General features: G+C 57.0%; 2 protein-coding genes across 6 annotated transcripts in view; one reads left to right on the forward strand and one right to left on the reverse strand.

Annotated features, from left to right (window-relative positions):
- ADPRS (ADP-ribosylserine hydrolase) overlaps window positions 1-1,339 on the forward strand; it is a 19,078-nt gene extending 17,739 nt beyond the window's left edge. Inside the window, exon 6 of the mRNA XM_079130394.1 lies at window positions 92-1,339. Coding sequence (XP_078986520.1) covers window positions 92-163 — 72 coding nt within the window. The 3' untranslated portion in view covers window positions 164-1,339. The remainder of the gene's footprint in view (window positions 1-91) is intronic.
- COL8A2 (collagen type VIII alpha 2 chain) overlaps window positions 1-11,838 on the reverse strand; it is a 23,037-nt gene extending 11,199 nt beyond the window's left edge. Inside the window, exons 1-2 of one of the 5 annotated variants that reach the window (XM_079130339.1) lie at window positions 11,694-11,838; window positions 3,993-4,037 (exon numbers count right to left, since the gene is read on the reverse strand). The gene's annotated coding sequence lies outside the window, so the exon portion shown is untranslated. Of the gene's footprint in view, window positions 1-3,992; window positions 4,193-10,822; window positions 10,906-11,693 lie in introns of those variants that run through there. The other 4 variants (XM_079130338.1, XM_079130337.1, XM_079130336.1 and 1 more) reach the window with 4 other exon arrangements.
- Between the last annotated feature and the right edge of the window lie 1,218 nt (window positions 11,839-13,056).

A 13,056-nucleotide genomic window follows, 5' to 3' on the forward strand; every position in this document is an offset into this window, starting at 1 on the left:
CAGGCTAGCTAACCTGATAGTCAGGAAGTCCTCCCTTCATTCTGAGAACCCTCCTGCTACTAAGCAACATCTCTCTTTCATCCCTTCAAAGACTAGAGCGACTTGCCACCAAAGGATAGTACCTTCTGCAACAAACACCATTTTCTGGCCTTGCCATTCCTGAGATGAGCCCCAGAGTCTGCTTAGGACGAGGACTGCATTGTGGATCTTGGGACAGAGCAGACAGAATGCCCTCCTCACCCACTAGGCCAGATAACCTACTCCAAGCCCCCGAGCAACTTCTCCAGGCTTCTGGAGCCCTGCCCCCCCCCCATCCCCCTTTCCTGGGTCTCAGCAGAAGGGGCCTGCTTCCCACACAAGGCCCAGGACAGCACCTCTTCTCAGGGGCCTCCCCTGGTCTGTCAGTGGCTTCCCTGGCCCTGGGTTCCAGCCTGTCCATCCACATGTCCACACCAGCCTAACCCCCTCCCTGCCACCTACGCCCTCAAGCCCTCCCCAGTGTAGCTCTGGAAGGAACGTCACGACTTCTTAGTCCACGTGCACCTCACCAGGGTGACCTTGCCCTGGACCCTGTCACTCCTGCCTTCAGAGACTTTTCCTCTCATCTGCACCCTTCCTCTGCCTACCCTGCAGACCCAGGCCCGCCCCCAGGAGCTGGCTCAGGCCTGCTGTCCCTCCTCTGGATGTGTCTCCTGCAGCCTCCGCTCTGGCCAGTTCCCCAGCTCCCCTGGCTCCTGTCCCATCACCAAGGACTCTCACTTGGTCTCCAGCTCCGACCTCCCCTGAGCCTTAGAGTCGGGTGTTCAACTGTCGGCCAGGCAGTCCCTCCAATGCCTCCACCCACACTGCTGTCATTTCTTTCTCACTCATTACTTACTTCTCCACCCCCAGTGGCCAGGCCGAAAATCTGAACATTGCTTCTGACCCTTTTTTCAGTACAGGGAAGTGAAGAGTCTCTCAATGCCTTTGTCCAATTAGAAAAGGCCGCCCATCCTCCCAGTCAACTCAGCCCTTCCTTATTGCCCTTCTTGAATATTCTCACTCAATAACCAACCTACACAACTGTACATGACATCCCTATTCCTTTCTCACTAAAATATCCAGTCTAATCCTGTGGACTCTGCCTCCTCTTTTTTATTTCTCTCACTTCTTTTTCTTCCCCATACCCTCTGCCCTAATACAGACCTTGTACTCCCCCCAGCACATCCCAGCCATTCAGTAGCTTGTTAAATTACTAGTTGGGTGTGGGGGGTGCATACCTGCAATCCCAGTGACTCAGGAGGCTGAGGCAGGAGGATTGCAAGTTGGAGGCCAGCCCCAGCAACTTAGTGAGACCCTGTCTCAAAATAATGAAAAAGACTGGGAATGTGGCTCAGTGGTAGAGCATCCATGAGTTCAATCTCCAGTACAAAAAAAAAAAAAAAAAGAAAGAAAAAGAAAGAAAATTTAAGTTGCTACATCCTCACTTGGATATTTATAAAAGTCTCTTACCCTACCCCCAAGCCCAGCTTCTATTTTCAACCTATCCTACGTTGACCCCCAACAATGCTTCTCAAACTTTAGCCTGTGTCAGAATCAAGACAATTAGTTAGAAAACAGATGCCTGGGCCCTTTCCTGAATCAGGGGTGTGGGTGGGCATCTCCGTCTCTACCACTCTTCCAGGTGAAGCTGGCGCTGCCTCTGACCCTCCGTTGGCACAGCTCTGCCCATGGTTCTCCCCTGCTCTAAGGTCCCCAGGAACTCCCTAGTGGTGACAGGGTCAAGTCCATGGCATTCCTCAATTCATGTGGCTCTCTGAAGAAAGAGGCACGTTTTAGATTTGGCAGGCTGTGGACCGGTGAGGAAGGAGCAGGCAGCAAGGGCAGAGAGCCTGGTGGCCAGCACAAGCATGGCTGAGCCCTGAGGTCATCAAGGGGACACTCCAGGTGTGAGAGTTGTGTGAGAGGCTGGGGACTAGAGGGGATGCATGGGCCACATGGTGTGCGCTGGCCCCTTCCTCCATGTTGTGCTGATGAATTCAGATTGTCACAGGGTGACTCCGGCATCTCGTGTTCCTGTGTCACAAACCCATCTGCCCAACCATCTCCATCAGTGACCGTCTTTCTCTGTCCTCTCCCACATCCTTCTGCCTAGATCTCTGAGTTTCAGTCTCTGTAAATCCTGAGCTATTGGTCACTTGCCAAACCCTCTGAAAGGCCAGCACCACGGGCCACATCCACTCATGCTCCCTCAGGTTGACATGCCCTCCTTGGATGATGCCTGAGTAGCCGCACATGGTCTGGCAGGGACTTGGCGGTCTGGCACCCACGAGCAGAGAGCCCTGTCTGCTGGATCACCGTGAGGCTCACCTTAGCGCATGGCTAAGGGCTGCTCCAAAGGCAAAGGCTGCCTGGAATCTTGGAGCTAGACCATGGAGGGAGGTGACCAGGCTGGGGTGGGGCTGCCTGGGGACCCCCTCGTCACCCAGGTTGATGGCAGGACAGGAGTGTGCCCTCTCCCATCTTGTCTGCTCCTACCAGGTTTCAGCTCCACCCAAGAGCCCAACATCCCTCACCCTGGTGAGGGAGGTACCCAGACCACAGGGACCTCGATTTTGGAAGCAGAAGTAGAAGAAGGCTTGAAGGACAGGTCAGAGTCCAGCAAGTCCAGAGGGGCAGTGATGGTGGCACAGTCCTAGCTGAGAGCAGGTGTCTGGACTAGGAAGACTACCTGCAGGTCTGTGGGAGAGCCACGTGCCGTAGATCACGGTCCAGTTCATGGAGGGTTGCTGCAGCCTGGAGGGGGGCTGCCACTCCCCCTTGGGGACACCCACATTTAGGGAGTGAGAGGCACCTTGGGCTCCACCCCAGCACCCCAGAATCCAGACACCCAGACTTGCCACTGCTCCCCGTAACCTCGTCACCAGCGTGACCCCCTCTGCCCCTCCTTTCTGCTTTTCTCCTCCAGGGCAAACGTTGCCACATTTGAGACCCAGTCCAAAGGCCTCCTCCTCCAAGCAGCCTTGATGGGCTCCCTCCTCCAGGGCACCCCTCTTCCCTGCAGCCACCCTGCCCTGCCTATGGAGGCTGACACTACCCAGGTGCTCAGGTCTGCAGCTAGGGCTTCAGGGCTGACCATCCACCTCCCACTTCAGTTCAGCCCCAGGGTGACTTGTGGGAGCCCCTGTCTCTCTGTGGCTCTTCCTGCATCCTTCTCAGCTCTGAGCGTGCGAGGGGCTGAGCCTCCCTTCCTGCAGGTGGCCGCCTTCACTTCCCAGGCCCTGGCCTCTGCTTATCTCTGACTCTGGACGCCCCACCATCCCCAGGGAGATGGAGCATCCAGGGAGGTGAGGACGGCCTGGCAGGGACAGATGAGCCTGTAGAGGTCAAGACAGGGCAGGACCAGGACAACCACAGATCCTGAGGTCAGCAGCCAGGGTCACTGGCTCTTCCCCACCAAGGGGCTCGGGTCTCCATGGGTGCAAAGGCAGTGAGCCTCTGACCAGGACGGACCTGAGGCCGCTGCCCAGCCCAGGCCTGCAGGCGGGGCCCCTCGCTGCCCCGCGTCCTCGCCTTCTGGTTCGCATTTGCAGCGTTTTCCGGAGCGCCACCCGCGCCCGCTGCGCCCCAGCCTGCCAAGATTCCTGGGCCTCCGCGGCTTCCCCACATGGTGGCGGCAAACGGCAGCAGGAGGGGGCCGGCCTGGGCAGGGAGGGGGCCCGGCGGGAGTGTGGCCAGGCCACTGCACCCAGACCAGGCCAAGCAAACACGGCTGCGCCAAGGAGCAGGGAGAAATAGTTCACAAATGAGAAAAAGCTGCTTCCGAGTTGGGCTGGAGTTTTACAGAACAGGCCGCAGGGAGTTGAGGTCACCTGCAAGAGGGCCTGCCACAAGGATACCCTGGGCCTGGGAGGAGCTTCTGCTGCAGCAGAAGGGAGAGAGGTAGGACAACAAGAAGCACAGGCCTCATCCAGCCTGGGATATCAGAAAACCCCACACCAAATCTAACTTACCTTTCAGGTTGGAGGGGCCTGGGAAGGTCCCAGCAGAGGCAGGGCCTGAGGATGAACGAAAGGAGCAGGGAGGAGACACCAGGAATTCAGGCAAAGTGGTGCACACCTGTAACTTCAGCAACATGGGAGGCTGGGGCAAGAGGATCACAAGTTTGAGGTCAGCCTTGGCAACTTAGTGAGACCCTGTCTCAAAACAAAAACTAAAAAGTGCTGGGGTTCTAGCTCAGTGGAAGAGAACCCATGAGTTCATCCCCAGTGTCAAAAACAAACAATCAAACGGAAGCCCAGGAAGCCTCTGCCCTGACCCACAGACACCCCAGGCCTGCTGCCTTCTTCCCAGGAGCCCGCTGGAAATTCGGCCCCAGCCTCAACCTGCCACCTCAGGCACTCCCCTCCGGAAGTGCCACACTTGCCTGTTCTTCATTCCCTCCAAGCACCCTCGGCAGTGCATGCTGGGGACCTGGCCTGGAGGTAATGCTCTGTCCGGAGGCCCAGGCTGAGGAAACCTCTTCTGTGTGTCAGGGTCCCTTCCCTGTGTCAGACCTGGTTGTGGACGGTCTCTACTCTGGGGAATGATCCCTGCTGGGAAAGCTCCTACTCCCTGGGGACCCAGGGCCACATGTCTCTGCCCCGTACCTTAACCTGCCATAGAGAAGCTGGGGGCATCAGAAACACAGAGCAGGGAACACTCCCTCCTCTGTGAGCTCCCCCTGAAGACTTCATGGAGGAGGGGACACTGGAGTTGGATCCTAAAGGGTGAGTAGGAGTCTGAAAGGCAGACAAAGTAAGAAAAAGAATTTCAGGCTGTCGGAAGCTACCTGGCAGATACAGGAAAGCCAGAGTGCTGTGGGGTCAGGGAGGACCAGCAGGAACTAAAGTCAGAACAGGACAGGAAGGACCCTGAGTGCACATTTGCATGTCTCTAGAAATCAATGGAGAGACACGGAAGGTTGTTGAGCAGGGCAGTGATGTGGTCAGAACCCTGGATGGCCAGGTCCCCATTTCTGCCTCAACCAAGCATGGTGCTGGACTCTGTCAACAGGCCTAATCCAGGTCACACTCTATACAGAGGAGCCAGGGCTGGAATCCAGACCCAGACGTGACTCCTGGGTGGCTGGGCAGGGGACGCCCAGCCAGCCCACCTGGCAGCGAGGCCGACAGCTGCGTCACTCTCTCCTCCAGCTGCCTGCTGGCCTCTGCCCGCTCCCATGGAAACTCTGACATCCCGGCCTTCTCTAGCTGCACAGGCAGCCAGATGCCAAAGCCAGCGGCTCCTAGGCCTTCTCTCCACCTCAGCGATCCTGCCGCCATCCCTGCCCCGAACACATGAGGCCACTTTCTGAGCGCATCCTGGCTGATGAGGCTAGGCAGGAGGTCCTCACACTCAGCCTCCCTCCACCCCTCCCCACACCTGCGTCTGGGGAAAATGACAAAGGTGAACTCGACCTGCTCGGGATGGGGAGAGGCGATGATGGGTCCATGGCCCAGGCCGAGGGAACAGCATGAGGGTGTGGAAGCATGAAGGCCCTGCACATGCTCAGGTGGGGAGAGAATTTAAACAACATAACCAGCAGCGAACCAGCTAACCAAGCTAACCACCGCTAGCCCCATGAGCCCCCGCCGCCGCCTGCACTCTTCTGGATATTCTCCTGGATCGTTTCATTTAATCCTCACAATAACCCAGTGGCACAGATACTTTGCCTTCCCTTTTTATAGCTAGGGAAACTAAGAGACAGAGAGGTTATGTAACTGGTCCAGGGTCACCCAGATCATGAGGGGAAGAGCCTAAATTTAACATTGGCTGTTGGCTACAAATCCTGCAATCTTTTTTTTTTTGGTACTGAGGATTGAACTCAGGGGCACTCGACCACTGAGCTGCATCCCCAGTCCTTTTTTGTATTTTATTTAGAAATGGTCTCACTGAGTTGCTTCCAATCTTGCTAAGTTGCTGAAGCTGGCTTTGAACTTACAATCCTCTTGCCTCAGCCTCCCGAGTGGCTGGGATTATAAGCATGTGCCACTGCACCCAGCTAAACCCTGCAATCTTAACTATCAGATGATTATACAGATGAGGAGACATGAGAAGGGGTGGCTGGGTTAGGCAAAAATGCCTTGAATATCAGGGCCAGAGACTTGGGTCCACCCTAAAGCTGGCTCCCCCTCTCTATCCAATTTTAATAATGATGGTCTCTAATGGCCTTAATGATAATGGTCTCTAAACCACATTGTATACAATGGGCATAGCACTAGGCATGCTCCAAGCATTACTCTATCAAATCCTCCTATAACCCTGGAAGGCTGGACCTGCTGACCCATTATGCTGAGGAGGATCACTGAGGCCCAGAGAGGTCAAAGGACAAGCAAATGAAATGGGGAGGATCTGCACCCAGGTCTGCCCAGCCCCAGGGCAGCCAAGCCCTGCACAGTCGGGCTTCCTGGAGACCGGGGTCCTGTTCCCCACTTCCACTCCAGCCCCACACATCCACTGCCTACTGCCTCAATCCAGATGGCACCAGGGCCAAGCAAGGCTGGGCAGAGTGAACAGTTACTACATAGGGGGTGCCTGAGCCTTCTTCAATGGGACTCTGTTCTTAACCCCCACCCCCAACCTTCTCTAATCCTCTTCTTGAGTCCCTCCCTGGCGACATCTCCCCTTTGCACAGGGGCTGCCACTGCCTTCTAAATCCCAGGTCAGATGTAGGTGGGACAGCCCACACTCCCCACTCCCAGCAGCCTCAGAAAGCTGCAGGGCTCCCAAGGAGGCTGGCCAGCATCTCAGCCCACTTCCCCACTCCAACTCTCCAAACCAAACTGCTGAGGCCATGAGTGAACAGCCTGCTCCTCCCAGAGAGGGAGGTGGTGGGAGTACACTTCCGAGCCCCTACTCAGGGCAAGGTTCTGGGCCAAGAGTCTTATTTTTAAAATCATGGGTTAAGAGAACCACTCTGGAGCCCAGCTGTGTGTGTTCTTATCCCAGTCATCTACCTCTGCCTCAGCTTCTTCATCAATGAAATGGGAACAAGACAGGCATGGTGGTGCACGCCTATAATCCCAGAAGCTCGGGAGGCTGAGGCAGGAAGATCACAAGTTCAAAGCCAGCCTCAGCAACTTAGCAAGGCCCTAAGCAACTCAGTGAGACTCTGTCTCAAAATAAAAAATAAAATGGGCTGGAGATGTGGCTCAGTGGTTAAGTGCCCCTGGGTTCAATCCCTGATACAAAAAAAAAAAAAAAAAAAAGAAAGAAAGAAAGGGGAACAATTCCTACCTCACCAAGCATTTGTGAAGATTAAGTTCTGCACATTGGACCCAGAGCAGAACTGGGCATATAGGATCATTCCATAAATGCTCTTATTATTATAAATATCATCACCATGATACCCCCCAGCAGCCCTGTGAGGGATTTTATTAAAAGCCTCATTTTATAGATAAGAAACTGAGATTTAAAGAAGTCATTTGCCCAAGTTCACCAGCTGGCCAGAGGAGGGCATTGAGAGCTTGGTCCCAACTGAGTGAGTCCCCAGAGATGCTGAGGACAGCCCCTTAGTGCCTCAGTGGGGACATGGTGTTCCTGGGGGGGCCCTGCGCATCACCCCCCACCTCCTGACTGACTTCAGGGGCTCCGCCCGCCCCCAGCCCCTGCTGCCGCTGCAGGAGGGGCTCTGCATTCCTGGCTAAGCGGCCGGATTTGCTGTGCTCCGGGAACTATGAAAAGAATGTTTGCCACGAGCCGAGCCGTGGTCGCCTGTCAGGGAGCGTGGCCTGAAGGGCCCACGCAGAGCGTTGTGGCAGCCAGCACAGTGCGAGAGAAGGCGGCTAAACCGAAGGGAGAACTTCCGGGTCGTGAGGGCTGCAGACATTGGATGGGGGTGGAGGCCAAAGCGTCGGCCTCTGGGATCATTCAGGAGAGGAGGAAGGACCCCTCCGCCCGTAGCCCGGTCTTCCTCACTGCAGGCTGCAGGAGAGCCAGGCTGGCTTCACTGGTCCATCTCATGGATGGGAGCAGGAGACGGAGAAAGATCATTTGAGGTCACACGGCAGCCAGTGGCAGAACTGAGACAGGCAGGGCCCTGGGCTCAGGCCACCTTCCGCGCAGAGGCTGCTCACAGGGTACCACCGAGGTTCTTAGATACCAGAAAATACCATTTTAGCTCTACTGTTCTAGGTTCTCCTTGGGCCCGACTTTCTTGTGCCTGGTACTCCCGTGATGCCCGCCCACCAGAAAAAAACACCTTGTGCTACATAAACGCCTGGCACACTGTAGATGCTCAGGAACCAAGTCTCCGTTCCTTTCCCCACTAAGTCAAGCCCCGAGAGAGCGAAGCAGCCAGAGGTCAGTAGGAAGAATAAGACCTATGTGTCCTTGGAGGTCTGGGAGTGAATCCTGGACCCGCACTCAACAAACAGGCAGGCCACCAGCCTCTCTGAACTCCACTTACCCCTCTGTTAAATGGGTCACCAATCCCTGCCTCGCAGCATTGTTACAAGGATTATGTGAGACATCTGAACATAGGACAAGGTATACAGTAAGTACCCAAAAACTCTTATTGTTCCTGCACCTCAAGGGGACAGAAAGAGAAATTAGAGAACCTCAAGTGACAAGGTTTTCTGCACCCCAGGTCCTTGTGGGCCCTGTGAGGGAGGGCAGCCTTTGTGAGGAAGCAGACCTGCATCCAGAGTCCTAGTCTCTGGTCTCAGTTCTGTCACTGGCTGCTGGGTGACCTCAGGTGATCTTTCCCCTATGTCTCCTGATCTCATCCTTGAGATGGGCCAGTAATGCTAGCCTGACTCTTCTCAAGGGGTACTAGCCCTCTTGCGTGGGCCTCTATGTCCTCCAAGAGCAGGAAACCCACCTATCCTGGTTGCACAGGACAGTAACCCTTCCGTTCAAAACTTTCCAAGCCTCTGAATGGAGGCAGGGTCAAGTCCTCCCTAGTCTGTTCCCAGGATCCAGAGAGGTGGAAGGTACACTGGTCAAAAATGTGAGTGAAATGCAGGTGAAAGTCCTAGGTGCTGCCCTCCACCACCAGTGTGACCTGGGGCTACCCCTCACCTCTCCACAGGCCAAATGATCCTGGCATTCCCATTTTGTAGATGGGAAAATAAGGCACAGAGATGGAAAGTGACAGGTCTGTCTGACACCAGCATGGGCTCTTTCCCACACTGTACATGCTGCATTCACTTGAGATTTTCTGTCTACACCCTACCCACTGGATATGTGCACAGAGCAGAGAGGGTCTGGAATTCTCTTCCTGGGAGTGATTTCCATGGCAGGTGTCTGGGCATATACATGCACACTCTGATCTTACCCAACCAGGCTTCTCTACACATCCAAGGACTCCCAGGGTCCACCCCTGAACTCTTGGCCACCCAGACCCCAGTCTTTCCAGTTTCAGATCCCAGAGGCCAAACCCTCATTTCCCCTGCATCTCCCTCCTCTGGGGACAGGTCACAGCCACCCTGAGCAAGGTTCTTGATCTACCTCCTCCTCCCCCCACAGTCAGTTTCTCCCCTCATTCCTCTCCATCTTTCTCTTCTTCTCATCCCCATGGCAACCACCCTTAAGCCCCTTTCACCTTCCTCCTCAAACTCTGTCTCCCTGCCTCTAAGATTCCCCTAGAGCAGCCACAGTGATCTCCAGGCTGTATCACTCTGCAGCTCACACCCATTCCTGGACAAGGCCCTTGGAAATCTGCCCTTCCACTGTGATTCCCTCCCGCTCCCCACTGTGTGATCCAGCAGTCCCTATCACTCCCGTCCCTGAGTCCTCTCAGTTTCCCACTGCCTCGCCTCTGCACGTGCTGCTCCCTTAGTGGGGCACAGCCTCCAACTCGCCCTTTCACCCCAAGCACCTGTTAAAATTCTCATTGTCCTTGAAAGTCTGCCACAGACAGAGTTCTCTTGGGTGTTGCTGTCCCTGATTCAACCCCCACCCCCAAATTTCAGGGTGCAAGGTGCCTCCCTCTGGTGTATCTCAAACAGGCACCTTGAGACCACAGTTGCACCCCACGTGAAAGGTCATTGTGCCTCTCTGGTTCTTTCACCCCACTCTATAGGTGCCTTGCACCACCACTGGGACCATCTCATCGGAGGCCCCACTTCCCTACAAAGGGGTCCAAGCCTGCCACTGGGGTTCTGTACTGAACTGGGGGGCAGCAGAGTAGGGAAGCTGGGCTCAGCCATCCTTTGGCCTGGCTCAGGTCCAGAGCAGGAGAAGCAGTGGAGCTCGGGGGCTTAGGCTGTCAGCCCTGTGTGGTGTCTTTCCCCTCCCTGTTGCTACTGGACACGTGCACTCTTCCCTTCCCCTTCCTCCGAGCCAGAGTGGAAACACTCTTGTTCACTGCGGTAGACTAAGTGAAATCGGAGAGAGAGACCCTGGTGAGCATGTGGGTGTGAGCATGTATGTGCGTGCTGTCCTGTCTGAGAATGTCTGGCTGGGCCACGCGGGGCCTGACGTGTGTCTGTAGAAGTCTGGGTTTGTGTGTGTGTGCCATTGTTTTAGCATTTGTGGTGGTGTGTGTTGAAGAGGAGTGTGCTCACGCATATCTGATGAATGTTTGAGTCAGTATGTGACTGTGTGTGACTCTGTGGGAGGCAGCGTAGCTGTGTGTGACTATGTGTATCTGTGGTTTGTCATCATTATCCTTTAGGGGTTACTGTGTCTAAGGGTCTCCCGGTGTTCACCAGCCCTGACAGACTGCTAGTTCTCCTTGGTGTCTCTCCCAGACTCCTAACTCCTCCCCTGTGGGCCCTCTCTGTTAGGGCAGCTCAGTCCTTGAGAGGGACACCCAGGTGCAGGGCGCTCCAGCATCTCTGCCCCACAGCCCTCATACCTTCCAGATATCCACTGCAGCTTCCAGAGGCTGCCTTCGCTAAGGGCGGGGAGAAGGAAGACTTGAGGGTTGCCAGTCACTCTGCAGGAGGCCAGTGGTATTTCTGTCAGAAATCTAGCATGTTCTCTCCCAGTCAGGTATCACAACTCAGGTACACACACACACACACACTCTGAGGGGCCTGCCCTTCCCCACTGGAGATTCCTGGGCCCTTCTGGCTGACTAGCGGTTCTCCACCTGGGGCCTCCTGGGCCAGTGTGTCCCCAGTCCCAGGGCAGAGACACCGGGAGGCTGGGGCCCTGGCGACAACCCACCCCCTCAACTCTGACAAGTCTCAGTCTCTGGCAGGGGCATTCCTCAGAACCTCAGTCTCCAGTCTGGGGTGGGGCCAGCAGGAGGGACTTGGGGGACAGAGGCAGAAAAACTGAGAGGTCTGAAGCAATTGGGGAGCGGCAGAAAGAGGCGGGCGCGGAGGCCGGCGCTCAGGGGCTCCGCGGCCCTCCCTCCTCCTCTGCTCCACCGCCCGCCAAGGAAGTTTTGTTATTCCCATTTTACAGGTGTGACGCGAGGCTGAGGAGCGAGGCGACACGCCCTGAGCCACATCGCCCGGGATTCCACCCGGCACCCTCTCCGCTGGAGCCCTCGCTTCTGGAACAGGAAGGGAAGAAGGGCTTCGTCTAGGTTCCTGGCCGCGGGGAGGGCGGGAATGAGGTGGACTGCCCCATCCTCGCACCGACCGCCTGGCCCAAGCCCGCCATCCCGTCCCTAGCCTGGGGTCCGAAGCGCCGGCCCTGCGGTCCGGTGCAGTCCTGGGGAAGCCGGGCCGGGTCCTGCCCGGAGCCCCCAGCCCGAGCCGGGTGCCCACCTTTACCTGCAGGGTGGCCGCGGGCGCTGCTCCGGCCCTCGAGGGCGGCCCGGGCGGCCCGGGCGGCTGGGCGGGCGGCGGCGTCGGGGTCCGCGCCGGCGGGGCTCGGCGGTGCTCTGCCGGCCGCCCCTCGGCGCTGCGGAGTGGGCGGGCGCGGGAGGGGCGCGGCGGGGCGGGGCCTCGCCCTCTTTCCACCGCCGCAGCCAAGGCGGCGCCCCGCCCGGCCCGCGCGCCCCGCCGGCCCGCTGCCCCCTGCCCGCCGCACGCGCTGGGGGACCCCAGCGCTTCCCGGGACTCGCCTCCAGGCGCCCGGCACCGCCCGGGCCTGAGCCGGGGGCGCCAGGTGACCCTGCGGACCCCTGCCCTCGAGGGCTACCTGTCAAGAGAGACAGAGGCTACTGCGGAGAGGGGCTCCTGGTGCGGTCCCTGCGGGGAAGGGCCAGCACAGGGGCAGTGGCTCGTTAAGTGAGAAGTTCACAAAAGACGCCCCGCAAGCCGTGACCCAGGCTGAGCTGGGACTCACAGGAAGGGTCAGTCGTGATGGGCCAGTTCCCATTAGGGAGCAGGACCCATGAGGTCCCGCAGCCAAGCAGCAGCCAAGCTTGAGCTGGTTCGATTTCACGTCTCTCGAAATGGGGAGCCATGGAACACTCTGGAGTGATCAGATTGATGCTATCAAAGAGCCCCCAGGCTGCTGTGTGGAGTGGGGAGGAAGACAAAGGCAGGCCCGCGCTGAGGAGGCTGCTGGAATATTGGGGCATGGCCCAGTGAGGTGGAGGTGGGGTGGAGGAGGGTCAAGAGTTGAGAGGAGCTGAGGAGGCTAATAGGTGACAAGATTTGAATGCTGGGGCCTAGAAAGAGGGAGGTATGGAAGCCTGCGGCCAGGTTCTAGTTAAGCATAGGGTGGTGGGGTGGAGGAGAATGGTGGGAGGCTCTGAGGGGGACCCCCATGTATCCGGAAGGGAAGGGAGAGTTCCAAGCTAGAGAGTAGGAGTCCTCTTTGTACACCTGGCCTCTGGTGTCCTGGGGGTGAGGAGTAGGTCCAGGGGAGCAGTGCTGAGCAGGGTTCCCTTCCCCGCAGGCACAGGTTAACATGTCAGCAGAGGGCATGCAGGGGAGGAGGGCTCCACAGAGCAGACAGAGAACCCAGGACTTCACCCTGAGGCAAGCATGCTACCACTGAACTACATCTCCAGCCCTTTTTATTTTTAACTTTGAGACAGGGTCTCCCTGGTTTGCCCAGGCTTGCCTCCAATTTTGGATCCTCCTGCCTTGGCTTCCCAAAGATCTGGGATTACAAATGTGCATCACCAAGCCCAGCTAAGGCAGTGTGTTTCTGGAAGGTCAGGGAGGCCACAGGACCAGGTGT

This window comes from Sciurus vulgaris (assembly GCF_902686455.1).
Source record: "Sciurus vulgaris genome assembly, chromosome: 1".
NCBI lineage: Eukaryota > Metazoa > Chordata > Mammalia > Rodentia > Sciuridae > Sciurus > Sciurus vulgaris.